The sequence below is a fragment of the Dermochelys coriacea genome, chromosome 11 (assembly GCF_009764565.3).
Source record: "Dermochelys coriacea isolate rDerCor1 chromosome 11, rDerCor1.pri.v4, whole genome shotgun sequence".
In the NCBI taxonomy this organism is placed as follows: Eukaryota; Metazoa; Chordata; order Testudines; family Dermochelyidae; genus Dermochelys; species Dermochelys coriacea.
The window spans coordinates 9,419,884-9,435,175 of record NC_050078.2 but is presented as its reverse complement, the minus strand read 5'-3'; the positions used below and the strand labels follow the sequence as shown (position 1 = coordinate 9,435,175).

Below are 15,292 nucleotides of genomic sequence, written 5' to 3'. Positions count from 1 at the left end.
TCAATAGCGGGAAAGAGTTAGCCATAGAGATGGTGTGTATAGTCTACCTGTTCCAGATCTGGCACTTGGTAACTTCCGTCACTGCCTGTTAAGATACCAAAGCCAACCTTTGCTCATTGTATAATTACATTTGCTCATTGTATATTACATTGTATAAATCCAGAGTATTTTCACTGGCTTCAGTGGCATAGTCTGGATTTACACCCATAGAGCTGAGAGCAGAATCTGGTGCCTTTTTTAGCTTAGTTAGTTCTTAGTTAGCTCTTCCTGAGTAGCGGAGGAGGATAACGACTCCCTAGACTATTCTCCGATAAGCACTTGAGAAGGGCCTTAAATGTTGCAAGTAGTTCCCCTCGATGCTACACATTGAGAGGAAGATGGGCAGCCTTGTTCTCTGTCTCCGTTCATGTTTAAAGCTTTTTGGCAAACTTGGAATGAACAGGTACTCTATCCATTTCGGGACTGGTGAACAGGCTTTCAGTTAGATCTGAATCTAAACTTTCCATAGATTGGTGGGGGGGCATGGGGGGCTGGATTTGGTGATCCACTCTGACTTCTCTTTAGTTTTCATAATACCTATAGTTCCTGGAGAAATAACACAGGGGCTCATTTAAAGTGTGTTCCTCCATCAGAGATTCAGGCTCTAATATAGCATCAAATCCTAGGGGTTGCACTGTGAAAGCATACAGATTGTGTAGCGCTCCAAGTGTTTAGGAAATGCTACAGGCATGGCAATGTTAACAAAGGATGTTCTAGATACAGTAGAGGTTTTTCTATGAACTGCTGCTTGGAAAATAGACGCCTTGTTCTGCCCTTCTTTCATGTGTAGAAAGCCCATTGATGCCAATGAGGCTATTGTGCACAGATCAGATGAAACCTATGGCCCCCTTTTACCCACCCTGTGAAGTGAGGCATAAGGAAAAGCTTGTGCTCTGTGCTTGTAGCCTAAGGGAGCTGACAGAAAGCAGAAAACTGATAGAGAGAAAATGGAGAAGAAGACTGCCCAAGAGAAGGAGAAATACCAGCCCTCCTACGATACAACCATTCTCACAGAGGTAAGATGCTTTAGTCATGTACAGCTCACTGGTTTAATATGTTGGGCCACACACTTAAAATGACAAAAGGAATGACTTCTGCACAGGGCTGAACTAGTTTCTGGGGTTCCACTCAGCAAGGTCTCATTGAGACTGAGAACTTAATGAAACTATATAAAAGGGATTAGACTTTTCAGAAAAAGCTATATTAGATGGAATTAAAGTTTATAAGGAATATTGGACTCTTGTGCTTCAGGGCATAAACCAGCCATTAACTGGGTTAAGGAGCGATTGTCTTTCACCTCTTAGCATCCATGAGTTGTCCCCTCCAAATAAGTGTCCCATACACATAGCTTACACTTTCCTCTAAACCATCTGGTTCTGGGTGGAGTCAAAGACAGGATGCTGGAATAGATGGTCTGATCCAATTGTCAGTTTCTTTTCCTTCATGGATGTCCTTTAGAACAAGCCAGTATAGTGAGCTTGGTCTTTGCTAGCTTCATTCTACAATGGGCTCATGTTCGAAGAATGTTTTGCATGTGGTATGGGTCATATGAGATTGACTTTTTTTTTTTTTTTTAACATCATGATTACACTGTGCACTAAAGCTTGTGCATAATCCGCATTGGGCTGCAGAAGCACCAGCCAAGGGCACTTTATAATCTGTTTAGGAGTCAAGTACCACCTTCATTATGGGAATGTTCCCATCAGCGGCAGTTCCAGGACTAGAATGCCAGCCTGTAGAAGATCTAGTTTTTTATTTAAACAGTGTCTCACTGGAACTCCTTAAGATGATTTCATTTTCTTTTTGCTTGTTTTAAATAAGCTCATTCTGTAAGAGAATGGCTTTTGGTTTATCATTATTTGGAATAATCAGATAATATATAATTTTGTCCTATAATCTAGTAGCCTTTGCTAGCAAGACCCTGCTGTGCAGAGAGACATAATCCTACAACATGGGCAGATACAGAGCTCTTGCCGTTAACACCAGTGCACTTTAACACATTGAATGAGGAAATCCTCTAGCCCTGGTTGCGCTGAAGAGTTAAATATTTGCTTAAAGCTGTATTTGTGGAGGTGATAAAACTCCAAGAATGCCACAGATTCTCCTGCTTTATCACTGCAAACAGGGACACTGCATAGTATAGTCATATGCTCTTTAACAGGTTGACTACAGGGCCAGATTCTGTTGTTCTGGGTTTACATCACTGTAACCAACTCCATTGGCTTCAGTAAAGTTACTTTGGATTTACACCAGTGCAACTGAGTGTGGAATCCAGCCTGTCTTGCAGTGTTTTTTGGTTACCTTTATATGTGTCTGCCTTAGGTTTTCCTATAGCCCCTATTTATAAACTTGACTTCCTTTGTTGATACTTTTGAATGGACTAAGCCAAATTCTGCTCTCATGCTGGTATAAATCTGAGGTAACTCCAATGATGTGCTTGTGGTTCATCTAATTAGTCATTCTAGTCTGGTGTTACTTGGGATTTATAATTGAGGCTGGAATTTGGCAGCTGGGAAATTTCTGCGTTGTGGGCCAAATCCTGTCTTCAATGACTATTTATTGATGTGGCCCAGATGTAAGCAAGAGCAGAGTTTGTCTCAGTGTTAGTTTGGGACAGGCTTTCTGAAAAGGAATATATGGAGAAAGCACAATTAGAACTAATTTGGTATAGCCTCAGTCCTCTTGCAATGCAGAGTACAGATCCCTGGGCCGGCTCCTCCTTTCAGCACGGGTAATTCGCTGACCTTAATGGAGTGACCATGCCATACGTGGTGTGAGGGAAGAATCAGGGCCCCTTTTTCCAGTTGGATGAAATCCTGCTTTGCTCAGTGTCCCATTGGCTTCGTTTTCAGTGTTCTCCATGGCCAGATTTGCCTTATCAAGTAAACAATGCTCCATCACCAAGTTACAACAGTTCTCCAAACAGCTTCAGCCTTGGAGATGGGTATGTAATAAATGCTTTTTCTTGTCAGTTAGCATGTAGTGTGTGTGCATGCATTGGTTTGATATTGTATAATAGATCAAGAACCAGCTTAGCCAGCACTTGAGCTGGAGCTCGATGCTTATTCCAGCTTTAAAGTCCACTCTTCCCACAAGAATTCCAGGAAGGAACTGGCTGCATTTCCCACCTCCTTGCAGTTTAACTGTCTGGTTACACATTCCTGATCTGCTTGCTCTGTTGGGCAGAGGAAGGGAATAATATTTTACACTGAGACACTATGGGATGGTCAGTGGAAGCTTTGCTTTGTACATCAGCAAGGGCAGAGTTAGGTCTTAAGCGTTTATAACGGATATCTAGTGTTCTCATTTTAAATGTAGTGTATGAAAACAGGCGTGATGATATCACTGCACTGACAGACTTGGGTCTGTGAGGGAGGGGAAAAATTCAGACTGCAAAAATACACTAGCATGCTAGCTGATAATTCTTCTGAGCACTCCCCTCTATTCAGAGGTAAATAATTAGCTCTATAGGCAAATCTTTAGCCTTTTTTTTTTTAAGGCCCGGTCCACACTGGAGGATAAAATCTGTTTGTTTGAAACATAGTTTAAACCAGTTTGGGCAAACACTGTTCAAATACAATTTGCCCTGTTTAAAATAATAACACTGGGGTCAACTCATGGAGTCCTTCTTTACTCCGTTTTTGCATAGGCAAATTCCTGTGACCAACCCTGGGAGTTTGATGGAATAAGGACCTTAGGGCTTGGCCCAGGGATGGTAAAATGTTTGTGCCCAGCCCGCATTAGCATGAATGGTTTGAGGATAGAGATTTGCCCAGCTGAAAAGTTTGAACTCCGTAAGAACTCCATGTGGTAAGCACAGGTTTCCTCCCAGTATGTGGGAGACCTGAAAGTGCACTCAAAGTTGCTGTGATGTGTTTTGGCTCAGTACAAAGCTTAAGGAGTCTGATCATGCCCTCAGTTGCACCTCTGCAAACTCCAGTGAAGCCAGTGGGAGTACATGTGTGCAGCTGATGACATATTCAGGGTCAAGGTTAGCTTCATTCTAGAAATGTGACATTTCAGAGTAAACATGACTGCTTTCTGCAATCTGTTGAAGATTAATTCCATGGAAGTAGGATTATTAAATCTGATGGACCTCTCTTCCCTTCACTTTCCTCCATCCCTTTCCCTTGGCACACATTCCTCTCAAGGAGTTAATGCACAATCTTGGGGAGAGGGATTGGAAGGCAATAAGTTTTTTTTTTTCTCTAACACAGCCTATGTGCTCTCCATCCAGATGGATTTGAAAAGCAACAAAGGGCCAATGTCGATGTGAGTTTAGTTGCAGAATTTTGCCAAACGGATTTAAAAAGTAACTGATCCAATCAGAGGAAAAAAAAGTCAACCCGACATAAAATCCTTGACAATCAAGACAAGGGGGTGGGGAAAGATAACCAACAATTTTCAATGTCAATTTTAAAATAATGTTTTGTTTTTCTCTCCCTGCTTTATACAATTTTTTTTTTTTAGCAACAGTTCTCCAACCCACCAAGCGGAGCTCCTGCCTTCCAGCAACGATGTAAGTATTTGAGGTCATGTTAATGTGGTGCTTTTCTTTTTTTAGGACACTGCTGAACAGTTCATTTCAAGACCCTCTTATTCTTTTTGCAATGTAGCACCTCCTTCCCTCTGCTTCTATTCAAGATGTCCAGCAGTGGCTTCATCGTAATAGGTTTTCTCCATTCTGTAGACTCTTCTCAAGTTTCTCGGGTGAGTTTAAGTGATCCATGTGTTTTGTTTTGTTTCCTGTTACCCATGTGGACCATGCTTTGGAGGTTGGTAGTCTTTGTCAAAGAAAACAGTGAGCTGGGGTTTGGAGGAAACTCTTAAAAAAAAGATTGGTCAGGGTTTCCAAAACTGGATGCCTAAAGTTAGGTTCCTAAGTCCCTATACAGGCACCTAAATAATCATAATAGGAGCTGCTTAAATACTCAGCACTTGTGTGAACTGGGCCACTCTTTTAGGTGCCCAAATATGGGCTTTGAAGTCTAATTTTGGCCAACTTGGTTTTGAAAATCTTGGTCACTGAAATTCTACTCTCTCATTGGTGCATGAAATGTGTGTGGGTTGTTCCAATTTAAGCTAAGTTTTATCATGCATGCAGGAAGGAACTGACCGTGAATATCTGAAAGGTACATACTAGGAGGTCACACACTTTGTAGCTTTGGGAAGGCTGAGCTTGTTGGACACATCAGGGGCTCCTTGCATCCCTCTGTCTCCCCACCCACAAGCTCCCTGTGTGGCGGCCTCCCAACTCCCTCTGTTTCAGGGACTCTCTGCAACTTCTCTCCCCAACTCCTTTCCTCCCCACCCTAGCAGGGGTTCTGTGTGCCTCCCATTTCCCCTCTCTCACCCACTTCTTCCCCCCCGACCCCTATCCTAGCAGCTCTGTGTGAACCTCTATTCCAACCTTCCCTCCCATATTAGGGGCTCTGTGTGCCTCCCTTGCAATCCTCCACTCTCCCCTCACATGCCAGTGGCTGTTTGTATGCCCCGATTCTCCCCTTCCCCACCATTGCTAATCTGGGAGATAAATGCATTCAGTTTGTCAAGGTGTCAATGAGTCAAACTCTATTAGGAAGCTGAGGAAAGATTGGGACTTGTTAAGCTGGATGGTATTAATGGGTGCAATCAACACAATGCTCAATCTAGAGACAATGCGGAGGTACTTGAAGTTGTGGCTGTGGTAATCAGAAGGCAGGGACTCCAGGTATCCCCTATATCCCCCCAAATCAACAGGGGAAATCCAATATCCATTGTTTTCTAGTACTTCTTCCAGAAAGAAAAGGTGGGTGAGGTGTATTCTTATTGGACCAACTGAAATTGGTCCAATAAGAGAGAGAGTACACCTCACCAACCTTGTCTCTCTAATATCCTGGGACTGACGCAGCCCCAACAATGCTGCATAGTGTGTTCTCTGAAGCATAGAAATTGGTCAGATGAGGCATTCAAAAGTTATTTTACAGACAGACAAACAGAAATGTCATCAAGTTGAGTTTAAGGCCTCCACAATCTTGGTCAACAAGAAGACATTTTTAAATGTCCCTGTGCAGCAGGAAAGTTAGGTCTTTAACTCATGACCAGCCCTCGCCATCTAGGGCAGCAAGGGTTGCATGGTCAAATTCTGTTTCACGTTACTCCATTAAAACCGCATTGATTTGTGTAGTTAAGAGCAGATTTTTGCCCACAGACCAGGAACTTAGTCTAGCTTGTGTATGTGGCAGTTGAAAGCACTTTCTCTGGACCACTGCTCAGTATTGGCCATTCTGTGGACTTGAAGAAAATCTGTTGTGAATGGATCAATTGCCGTGCACACCCTGGGAATGTTAACTGTTCATCCAGCATCTCTTAACAGGTCCAGCTGTACATGTTTCTGATTATTTGTAAGCTTTTTTGTTTTGTTTAACCTCTAAAAATAACCTCAAAATGTCTAGGTGCTGACTTACTGAAGATGTCCAAAGAAGATTTTGTTCAGATCTGTGGGCCTGCTGATGGAATTCGGCTCTTTAATGCAATCAAAGGAAGGTTTGTACCTATCTCTTCCAGATACTACTGTTGCAGCATCCATTGGTGCTTCCAGTGTTAATTCAGTGTCTGATTAGAGCGCCTCTGTAAAGTCCTCGAAGTAGGTCTCCTTAGAGTCTGGTTGGCTCAGGGGGTTGGCAGTGGGCTATTCACCTTAAGGTACGAGTTTGAATACTGACTAGGTCAGAGATGAGTGAAAAGTCATTAGCATAATGTGGTTCTTCAGTGGTCTGTTTGGATTCAGTTAGTGGTCTCAATGTGCTTCCCAGCAGAGACATGTTCACATCCCATCTCGTACCTGTGTTGCCTGTCTCAATAGAAACCGAGGGTTGAATGGACTAAAAAGACTGAGCCCACAAATGCCTCCTAACCCTCATCAGGAGACAGCGGCTACACTCACTAACCAGCTGGTCTGGGCTCAAGTCAGTATGTGAGGGCTTTAGCCTTCTATGTACTGAGGGCCTCCTGTGTGGTGCTGAGCACCCTCAATCTTGTTTGCTTCATAGAGGTCAAGGATGCTCAGCACCATTTCCAGCATCTCCCAGAGTTGGGAAGCTTCTGTTACCAAATCTCCTGGTGCATCTCGTCTCCTGCAATGCTGGTGTCAAGATTCCCCTTGACTGCTTATTTATGTGCTACCCAAATGAGTCCACAACAGCTATTCCAGTGTGTTGTGGACCAGTTCACAGCAACAACACAGTCTAATAACAAAGAATTTATCACTTTTTTTGTTTTTAAACCCATAGAAACGTAAGGCCTAAAATGACAATTTATGTCTGTCAAGAACCAGAGCAGAACAGGTCTCATCTGCACCAAAAACGAGAGAATGGAGATGGTAATCTATGTGGTAAGTTTCCTGACCTCTGCTCCCATAAGTGCTAGTTTGAGCTCCTTTTGGCTCTGAGCTCCACATCTGACCAGTAATTCCACTGGGTTGGCTTCAGCTGCACAAGGGCATGGAGCAGCAGGACAGCATCCTGCCCACCACAGAGATGCAGCTTGTGCTGACTTGAGGGTTGTTCAGGAAAGGCAGGTGATGTTTGCACTGCCACCCTCCTGTAAGGGAGTCATCAACACAGGGCAGCTTTAATTTCTGCCAGTGGCTCCACAGTAGCCCCTCCAGTGGAATGCCACTGGGGAGACCAATTGAATCAGTGCATCCTATCCCAGCCGTCCTGGCCATGCCCTCTCTCCAGCCGGCCCTGCCCACTTCAGGGGTTCTGCTTGGCCCCCTTCAAGCCCTTTGATGGAAGGGAGATTATGGCCCCTTTACCCTTTTTAAAAATCAACATTGTCAAACATTACGACCCATTGGTATCCGACCTACTGCAGTTATCACCTCACATGTAAAATAGGAAGTAACCGATAACACCATATAGGAAATGTTGACTTTTTAATGGTGACCATTGTACTTTTAGTCAACTGTTTCAGTTAACAGAATTTGAAGAACAGATGCAAGACTCTGCCCTTTTAAGATGGAACATGTAGATATGGAAGAGGGTAGTGGGGCCCAGAGGATAGGCCACAGGATTGGGCATCAGAAGATCCAAGGTTCTGTTCTGGGTTCTGCTTCGAATTCTATGCATACAAAGAACTATACATGTGCTAGGCTTTTTTCTTCTTAATGTAGAAACTCATTCATCTTCCTGTAGCTCAAACTAATTCTCTTTCAGATATATCCGAAGTACCAAAATGGGGTCAGCAGAATCGCAAGATTCTCTAAGAAAATCAACTAGCACTCCTATAAAGGGTGTTTCATTTAGTGTCTTGCAATATGTGGTTTTATTGGCAGTTCTTGAGTCTTTCTGCGGGCACACCTGGGCCAATACTTACCTAGATTGTCCTTGCCTTCTTATATGCAGAGAGATAAATATTAGACATTTTGGGGCAGATCCTTAGCTGGTATAAATTGGTGCTACTTCAAAGGCACTATGCTGACTTACACCAGCTCCAGGTCTAGCCCTTGATCTTTATATCCAATTCATTCATTGAAATCAAGCTTTTTGGTTGTAGGTATAAAGGCTTGTTTCCCTTAATTATTGCAGTATATCATGCAGTCTTCTTGGAAGAGCTGACAACCCTGGAATTAATTGAGAAGATTGCAAACTTGTATAGCATTTCCCCACAGCAGATAAATCGGATCTATCGGCAAGGACCTACAGGGATCCATGTATTAGTGAGCAATGAGGTAAGGGGCTAAAGCAAACACGTCTGGTACGAAGTATCAGAGTTCAAGACAGCTGCCTGACTTTCTTTTTTTATAGTTAGGCTGACCTTTAAAACTATGCAAGAGTCTCCAAGGGAACTAGTCAAGATTATTAAGCCCAAAAAATTTGTTTGACTTCCACACTTGTCCCAGATATTTTTGAGTCTTTAAATCAAAGAATTCAGCTATATAACTTTTTGTTCTTCTTAAGAGAAGTTCTTTAAGTGATATTTGCAATAGCATGAAATATATTTAAATTCCAATGAATTAGTGAATTTCAAAAGTGGTAACTTTTTGGGTACTGGATCTGAAAATCAGACTCTTTAAGGTTAGGTACCCGGAAATCACTTGCCAGTCACTCTTATGTCTTAGCCAATGGTTGCAGACATTGAGCCAAATCATTGCTTGCTAGGTGTATGTAACAATGTCCCTGAATTCTTGGCAGTTGCCTGCTTACACAAACACTTCATTTGGTTTGTTCCGTTTTGCATGTTAATAGTTGCCACAATCTTTTCTCTTTTGTTCTTTCTCTAAACGACTTGCTCTTTTCATGCACCAGAATCACTTAAGGAGCTTCATTTAGAGGGACTGGCACTACACCTGAAAGGAACATTGTTAAAGCAAACGAAGCAGAGAGCGGGACTCAAATGGGGCCTAAATTTAAGCCTGTAATGCTTACTCTGAAAGTCTCCTTGCCATTTCACCCCGATTAAATCAGAAACCTTCAGCGTTTAATAAGCATGAAGTGCTTTGAGGCAACCTGTGAGGAGAGGGGCAGGGGAGAATTGCCTCAACTACCTCTGGTGTGAGGGGCCTTAAATACTTAAGTTACTTATTAACAATATCTATTACTTTATTTTTGGTCTTTTGTGTTCTAGTGGCAGAGAACACAAGCGATGCAAAGGAGAGGCACTGAGTTAATGTACTTCATGCATCATTAGGTGTGCGCGTGCGCGTGTGCGCGCGCACACACAGTGCAGTGGAGTCTAATTTGGTGGGGGGGAGGGGGAAGAGAGAGAGTAGGGGAGTTAACTTAGCCTGAGGGGAACTAGAGGTGGAAAGGGAGCTTAGCATGAGAACTTCAAGAGAATGGAAGTGGAATTGCTCTGCTTGCCCTGGGGGGTCAAGTTTAAACAGGTAGGGGCCAGATTTTCAAGTGTTCAGCACACAATGGGAGCTAAACTCTCAAAAGAGCTCAAGAAATTAGGCACTTGACTGCCTTCCAAGCTCTAGGCCTCAGCTCCCATTGCAACACTTTTAGCGAGTTTTCCAGAGCAGCTCATCACTCTGTGCCCAACCTGATCAGTTATTTGGGGATTTAAATGGTAGCTGGACTTTTCTTTAAAATCTGATTGCTTTGCATGAGTAACTAACTCTGCTTAGGTTAGCTACGAACCCTACCTTTAGTGACCTCACTCTTATCTTTGAAAAAAGAAAAGGAGGACTTGTGGCAGCTTAGAGATTAACAAATTTATTTGAGCAAAGCTTTCGTGAGCTACAGCTTACTTCATCGGATGCATTCAGTGGAAAATACAGTGGGGAGATTTATATACATAGAGAACATGAAACAATGGGTGTTATCATACACACTGTAAGGAGAGTGATCACTTAAGGTGAGCTATTACCAGCAGGAGAGCGGGGGGGGGGAGAGGAGGGGGAAACCTTTTGCAGTGATAATCAAGGTGGGCCATTTCCAGCAGTTGACAAGAACGTCTGAAGAACGGTGGGGGGGATAAACATGGGGAATAGTTTTACTTTGTGTAATGACCCATCCACTCCCAGTCTCTATTCAAGCCTAAGTTAATTGTATCCAGTTTGCAAATTAATTCCAATTCAGCAGTCTCTCGTTGGAGTCCGTTTTTGAAGCTTTTTTGTTGAAGAATAGCCACTCTTAGGTCTGTAATCGAGTGACCAGAGAGATTGAAGTGTGATGTATGCCATCAAGTGCCAGCAATGCCCCTCTGCCATGTACATTGGTCAAACTGGACAGTCTCTACGTAAAAGAATGAATGGACACAAATCAGACGTCAAGAATTATAACATTCAAAAACCTGTCGGAGAGCACTTCAGTCTCTTTGGTCACTTCACTTAAAAATAAACTGGTGAAAATACTAGTAAATGTATAATCCTGCATTGCGATCCCAATCTCAGCTGGTGTAAATTGGCCTAATTCTGTTGAAGTCAATGGAGGTAGGCCAGTTTAAGGGCCAGACCCTCGTCTGATCTAGAGTGGGGGGACAACTGGGTGACTTGATGTAGCAGGAAAAAATGAATTTGTGTGGTAATCTTTGGACTCGATCCTGCAAAGTGCTGAACCCTATAGAACTGATCCAGCAAAACACTTAAGTTACTCCCATTGGCTTTAATGGACTACCCATATATTCAATTGCTTTGCTGTATTGTGGCAAAATGCTAAGTACTTCGTAAGATCAGATGCTCAGTTGATTGACCTTCCTTTTAAAAGTTTTATATTGGGCATTGAATTAAAACTTGTTGTGCTCAAAATGTTAAGACATCAACTGTTACGAAGAATTTTATATTCTTGTTTTTTTCCCCTGCCATTCAGATGGTGCAAAACTTCCAGGATGAGTCTTGTTTTGTTATCAGCACATTAAAAGGTATGCTATTCTGATGCTACTTACTGTTTTATACTATTGCTTTCAACTGCCTAAGAACTTCAGGGAAAGAATGGGGGGAAGAAATTGAGAAATGGAAAGATGGGATATGGCAGATATAAATAACCAAAAGTTCTATAAATGAAACGTTGTTTTCCTTTGTTGGCCGTGTAAATTTAAGTAATATGTAGCAAATAACACTGCAAAAGTCTAATGCATTAATTGACTAAAATATTTCTCATCCACACTTAAATCCATATTTTGATAAGCCTAGACATAACTGAGGTGTAAAGTAATTATTCTTAATGAAGGTTTTATTTTATGAAGAACCACTGTATAATCTGAGATAAGAATCTGAGAGCGAGCATACAGGTAAATGAATCCTCAGACTAGTTTCTTCATGAAGCATTTGAAATTCTGAGTCCTTTCTAAGCTATCTGGAAAGGACTGACTTTTTCTGATTTGCATCTCCAGCATCAAGCAGAACTTGAGTGGTAGCTGAATGCATAAAAATAAGAGGGCCAAATTCTGCTTTCCATTACACCAGTGTAAATCTGAAACTAAATTCTGCTCTGTTACACTGAATTTAGGTGGATTATAAAGCCACTGAATTCAAAGGCCCAAACCTCATCTTAGCTCCATGGAAGCCAATTTTCAGTAGATGAGGATTTGGCCCATATTCTCTATTTATACTGATACCAATTTGGCATAAGTCCATTGATGTCATTAGTGTAAATCTCCTATTAAAAGCATTTTAAAAAATGCTTTTGTTTGAACGTTCAGTATTTATCCTTATTAATCAGTTGTGGTAGCAGAGTGTAAGCTGCGTTGGAGGAAAGACCAGATTGTTAAATTTCTTCACCTTTTTTATATAAAATAAATTGCAATAATCTTTGCACTGAAAAGCATTTCGCTATTACAGCTGAAAGCAACGATGGCTACCACATCATTTTAAAATGACCACTCGGACTGTAACAACCTAAAACGTCGATGCCTCACCAAGATTGCTGCAACCCAAACTGGAAACATGAAGATCCATTTGGATAAAGCGCTCCCATGAACTGAAAAATACCAGTGGTCTTAAGGAAAAACAAACTTCTTAGACAAGTGGTTTTCTGAGAATGGAAATAAGAATATCTTCAAGTCTGTGTATTTGTCTACCCCTTCCCTCCTATTTAGGCTTTTAAGTTGTTGAGGGTCCTGCTTATTGCTCAGATACATCTGCCTCTTTCTAAAGGGAAATGCAAAATGAAAAGCAATTCTCATGGCTGGAACTGGTTTATCTACAGTGCCTTCTGAGTACTCTTGTATTCAGCACCAGTTTCATCTCAGATACAAGCTCTTTCTAGGCAGAGGACTATGGGTGGGATCCATGAACGGGCGTAGGTGTAACAACATTGAGTATCATAGTGCCTAGAAAATCCCTGGAACAACATCGTGAGTCACAAAGCCAATTTAGGCACCTTGGCGCCCTGTACAACAAATGGGGAGAGATAGGCACCTTTGACTACGATCCACAAAGTCAGCACGCTGCATGGAGGCACCTATCTTGGCTAGTGATTCACAAACTGGAGGAACACAGGTGCTTGGCTACCCGTGTGAGACCCAAAACATAACAGTTGGAGGGAAGGGGAGGAAGACCTCCCTTATGTTTAGCCTGGTGGATATAGGGTACTTTCACAGGATGTGGGAGATCCCCAGTGCAAGTGCCACCCCCCATCCTGAGGGATAGAAACTTGGAAGATCCCTGTTCAGATTCTCTCAGGTGAGGTCCCTAGCCACCAGGCTATGGAAAATTCTGAGGTGGGGTTCCCTCAGCTTCTCCTGTTGAAGTTGTTCCATTGTTTGATTAAAAGTGGAATCTTTAGATGCCTAAGTCCGTTTGTTTTCTGGCCCAATTAATATTTAAGTATCTGCGTGCATCCTAACCTGTGTTCCTATAATCAGTCGGTTATGGCTGTTTGTGATTCACACTGCATTGTTCCATCTTTCCTCTTAAAACAAACACTTTTCTTTCCTTCTCAGTGCTCCTGGTGAGCATTTTGTCCTGCTGCCTTCCCATTCAATTTGACAACACAGCAGACATTGGGCTAATTTCCTCCTAGCCCATTTTTGGTACCCTGCTAAGCTTTCTCTAGACCTCTTCTCCATCTGTCCTCTCTTTTCACTCAGCTGTAAGATCTGCTTTCAAAAAATATATAATTTTTTTTTTGTAGCTACATCTGTTCCACTGTTGCTACTAGAAGTGAATGTGTTGTTCCATTTTAGCCTGCTGCCAGAAGAACTCCACATGGATGGAAATGGACACACAAACAGTCCAATGACTTTTTGAAGGATGCAAATGAGGACAAATCAACTTGAGGCGAACAGTTCACACCATGTTATATTTTTTAGCTTAGAATAGCTTCAGTCAAGTGCATTGGTTTTTGATAAAGTGCTTTTGAAGTGGTAGACTGGCTTTAAATCTCTTGACAACTCAACTCTGGATTTATTCCATTCAACAAAAGCTGTTGGTAACTGATACTTGCTATAAATGTTAGGTTTTAGTTGTGGTAGCTTATGTAGAAAATAGAAGCTATCTGCTCTAGCAAATGCAATCAGTTTATATGAATCTAAGATCAGGTAAGGGGGCATTCAGAATACTTGCTCCTTGCATACATCTGCTGTCATTCTTGATTCCTGTTTGCATGCCTGTATCTACCGTTTTCCTTTTCATCTTTATGGGCCTAATCTGGCTCCCATTAAGCTAGTGGGAAGACTCCCATTGATTTCAATTGAAGCTGGATCAGGCCCTTGTTGCATTTCACTCTTTGGTGGATAATTAGGAGAGCTGATAGAAAATGAAAATTTCTGTCCTGTGGGCAATTGAAACTGCCCAGAGTTGGTCTGAACAGTTGAAATCCAAATGTTTCACAGAATGAAAAGTTTTGAAAAACATCAATTTTGCAAATATTGAAACAGTTTCAAATTGGAAGTGTCAAAACATTGTCAAAATGAGTTGTAGTTCAGGTGCCTCCTGCTCCACGTCTCCCCTGGGGGCTGGACTACAGTTCCCATGATGCATTGTGTAGTAGCTTAGCCAGCAGGGGTGGGGTGCAAGGTGTGCGTGGCAGCATAGTGCATCATGGAAGATGTAATGTGGTCTTGAGTCCTGCCCACAGAGGAAAATGGGGACATGGGGCACTCTGGCAGATCGATTAATTTCTAATAGACACAACAATTTTTATTTTTTTTTCAAATAAATAAAATGTATATATGGGGGGAATCAAAATTTTCCAATGGAAAGGTGCATTTTTTAAAACAGAAACTGCCTCTTCCTGTCTTCACCCCCCCGCAAAAAAAATTACTACAGATCTTTCCCAACCCCCTCCGCTATTTAACATTTCAAAAACATGCCCCGCACCTGCCCAATTGACTGCTTTGTACACTACCCCAGCTAAAACCTTGTGCAGAAAGGTGGCCAAAGCTCTGGTTGAATGAATTTTATTCAAATTAGAGCAGGGAACTTTGATTGTGCCCTGGTTTCCTGGGGGCAAGGTCTGAGCACATCGTTGTATTAGGGCTTGTCTACACTATGCAACCTTGTTGCTAAAAGTCAGTGTGTGTAAACATGCTCTGTCGGTATTTTGTCAGCACTTTTGCCGACAAAATACTTCTAGCCCTGCAAGTGGCATTAGATTTGTCGGCAGGTGTCATAAACATACAGCTAAGGGTACCATAAAATCCCTCCTTTACCTGTAAGGGATTAAGAAGCAAAAATAACCTGGTTGGTACCTGACCAAAAGGACCAATAAGGGAAGAAGATCTTTTTAGATACGTGGGGGAAGGTTTTGTTTGTGCTCGCTTTGTTGCTCTCTCCAGGACAGAGAGAGACCAGGACAGGGAAAAAAAAAATCTCCTAAAACCC

General features: G+C 42.2%; 1 protein-coding gene across 2 annotated transcripts in view; it reads left to right on the top strand.

Moving 5' to 3' along the window:
* The window catches only part of TFCP2L1 (transcription factor CP2 like 1), a 40,721-nt gene extending 26,036 nt beyond the window's left edge, over positions 1 to 14,685 (top strand). For both annotated transcript variants that reach the window (XM_038422707.2, XM_038422706.2), the window contains 9 exons: positions 945 to 1,055; positions 2,892 to 2,983; positions 4,510 to 4,558; positions 4,656 to 4,749; positions 6,474 to 6,564; positions 7,311 to 7,411; positions 8,610 to 8,752; positions 11,337 to 11,388; positions 12,308 to 14,685. In XM_038422707.2, coding sequence (XP_038278635.1) covers positions 945 to 1,055; positions 2,892 to 2,983; positions 4,510 to 4,558; positions 4,656 to 4,749; positions 6,474 to 6,564; positions 7,311 to 7,411; positions 8,610 to 8,752; positions 11,337 to 11,388; positions 12,308 to 12,345 — 771 coding nt within the window. In that variant the 3' untranslated portion in view covers positions 12,346 to 14,685. The remainder of the gene's footprint in view (positions 1 to 944; positions 1,056 to 2,891; positions 2,984 to 4,509; positions 4,559 to 4,655; positions 4,750 to 6,473; positions 6,565 to 7,310; positions 7,412 to 8,609; positions 8,753 to 11,336; positions 11,389 to 12,307) is intronic.
* The last annotated feature ends 607 nt before the right edge of the window (positions 14,686 to 15,292 follow it).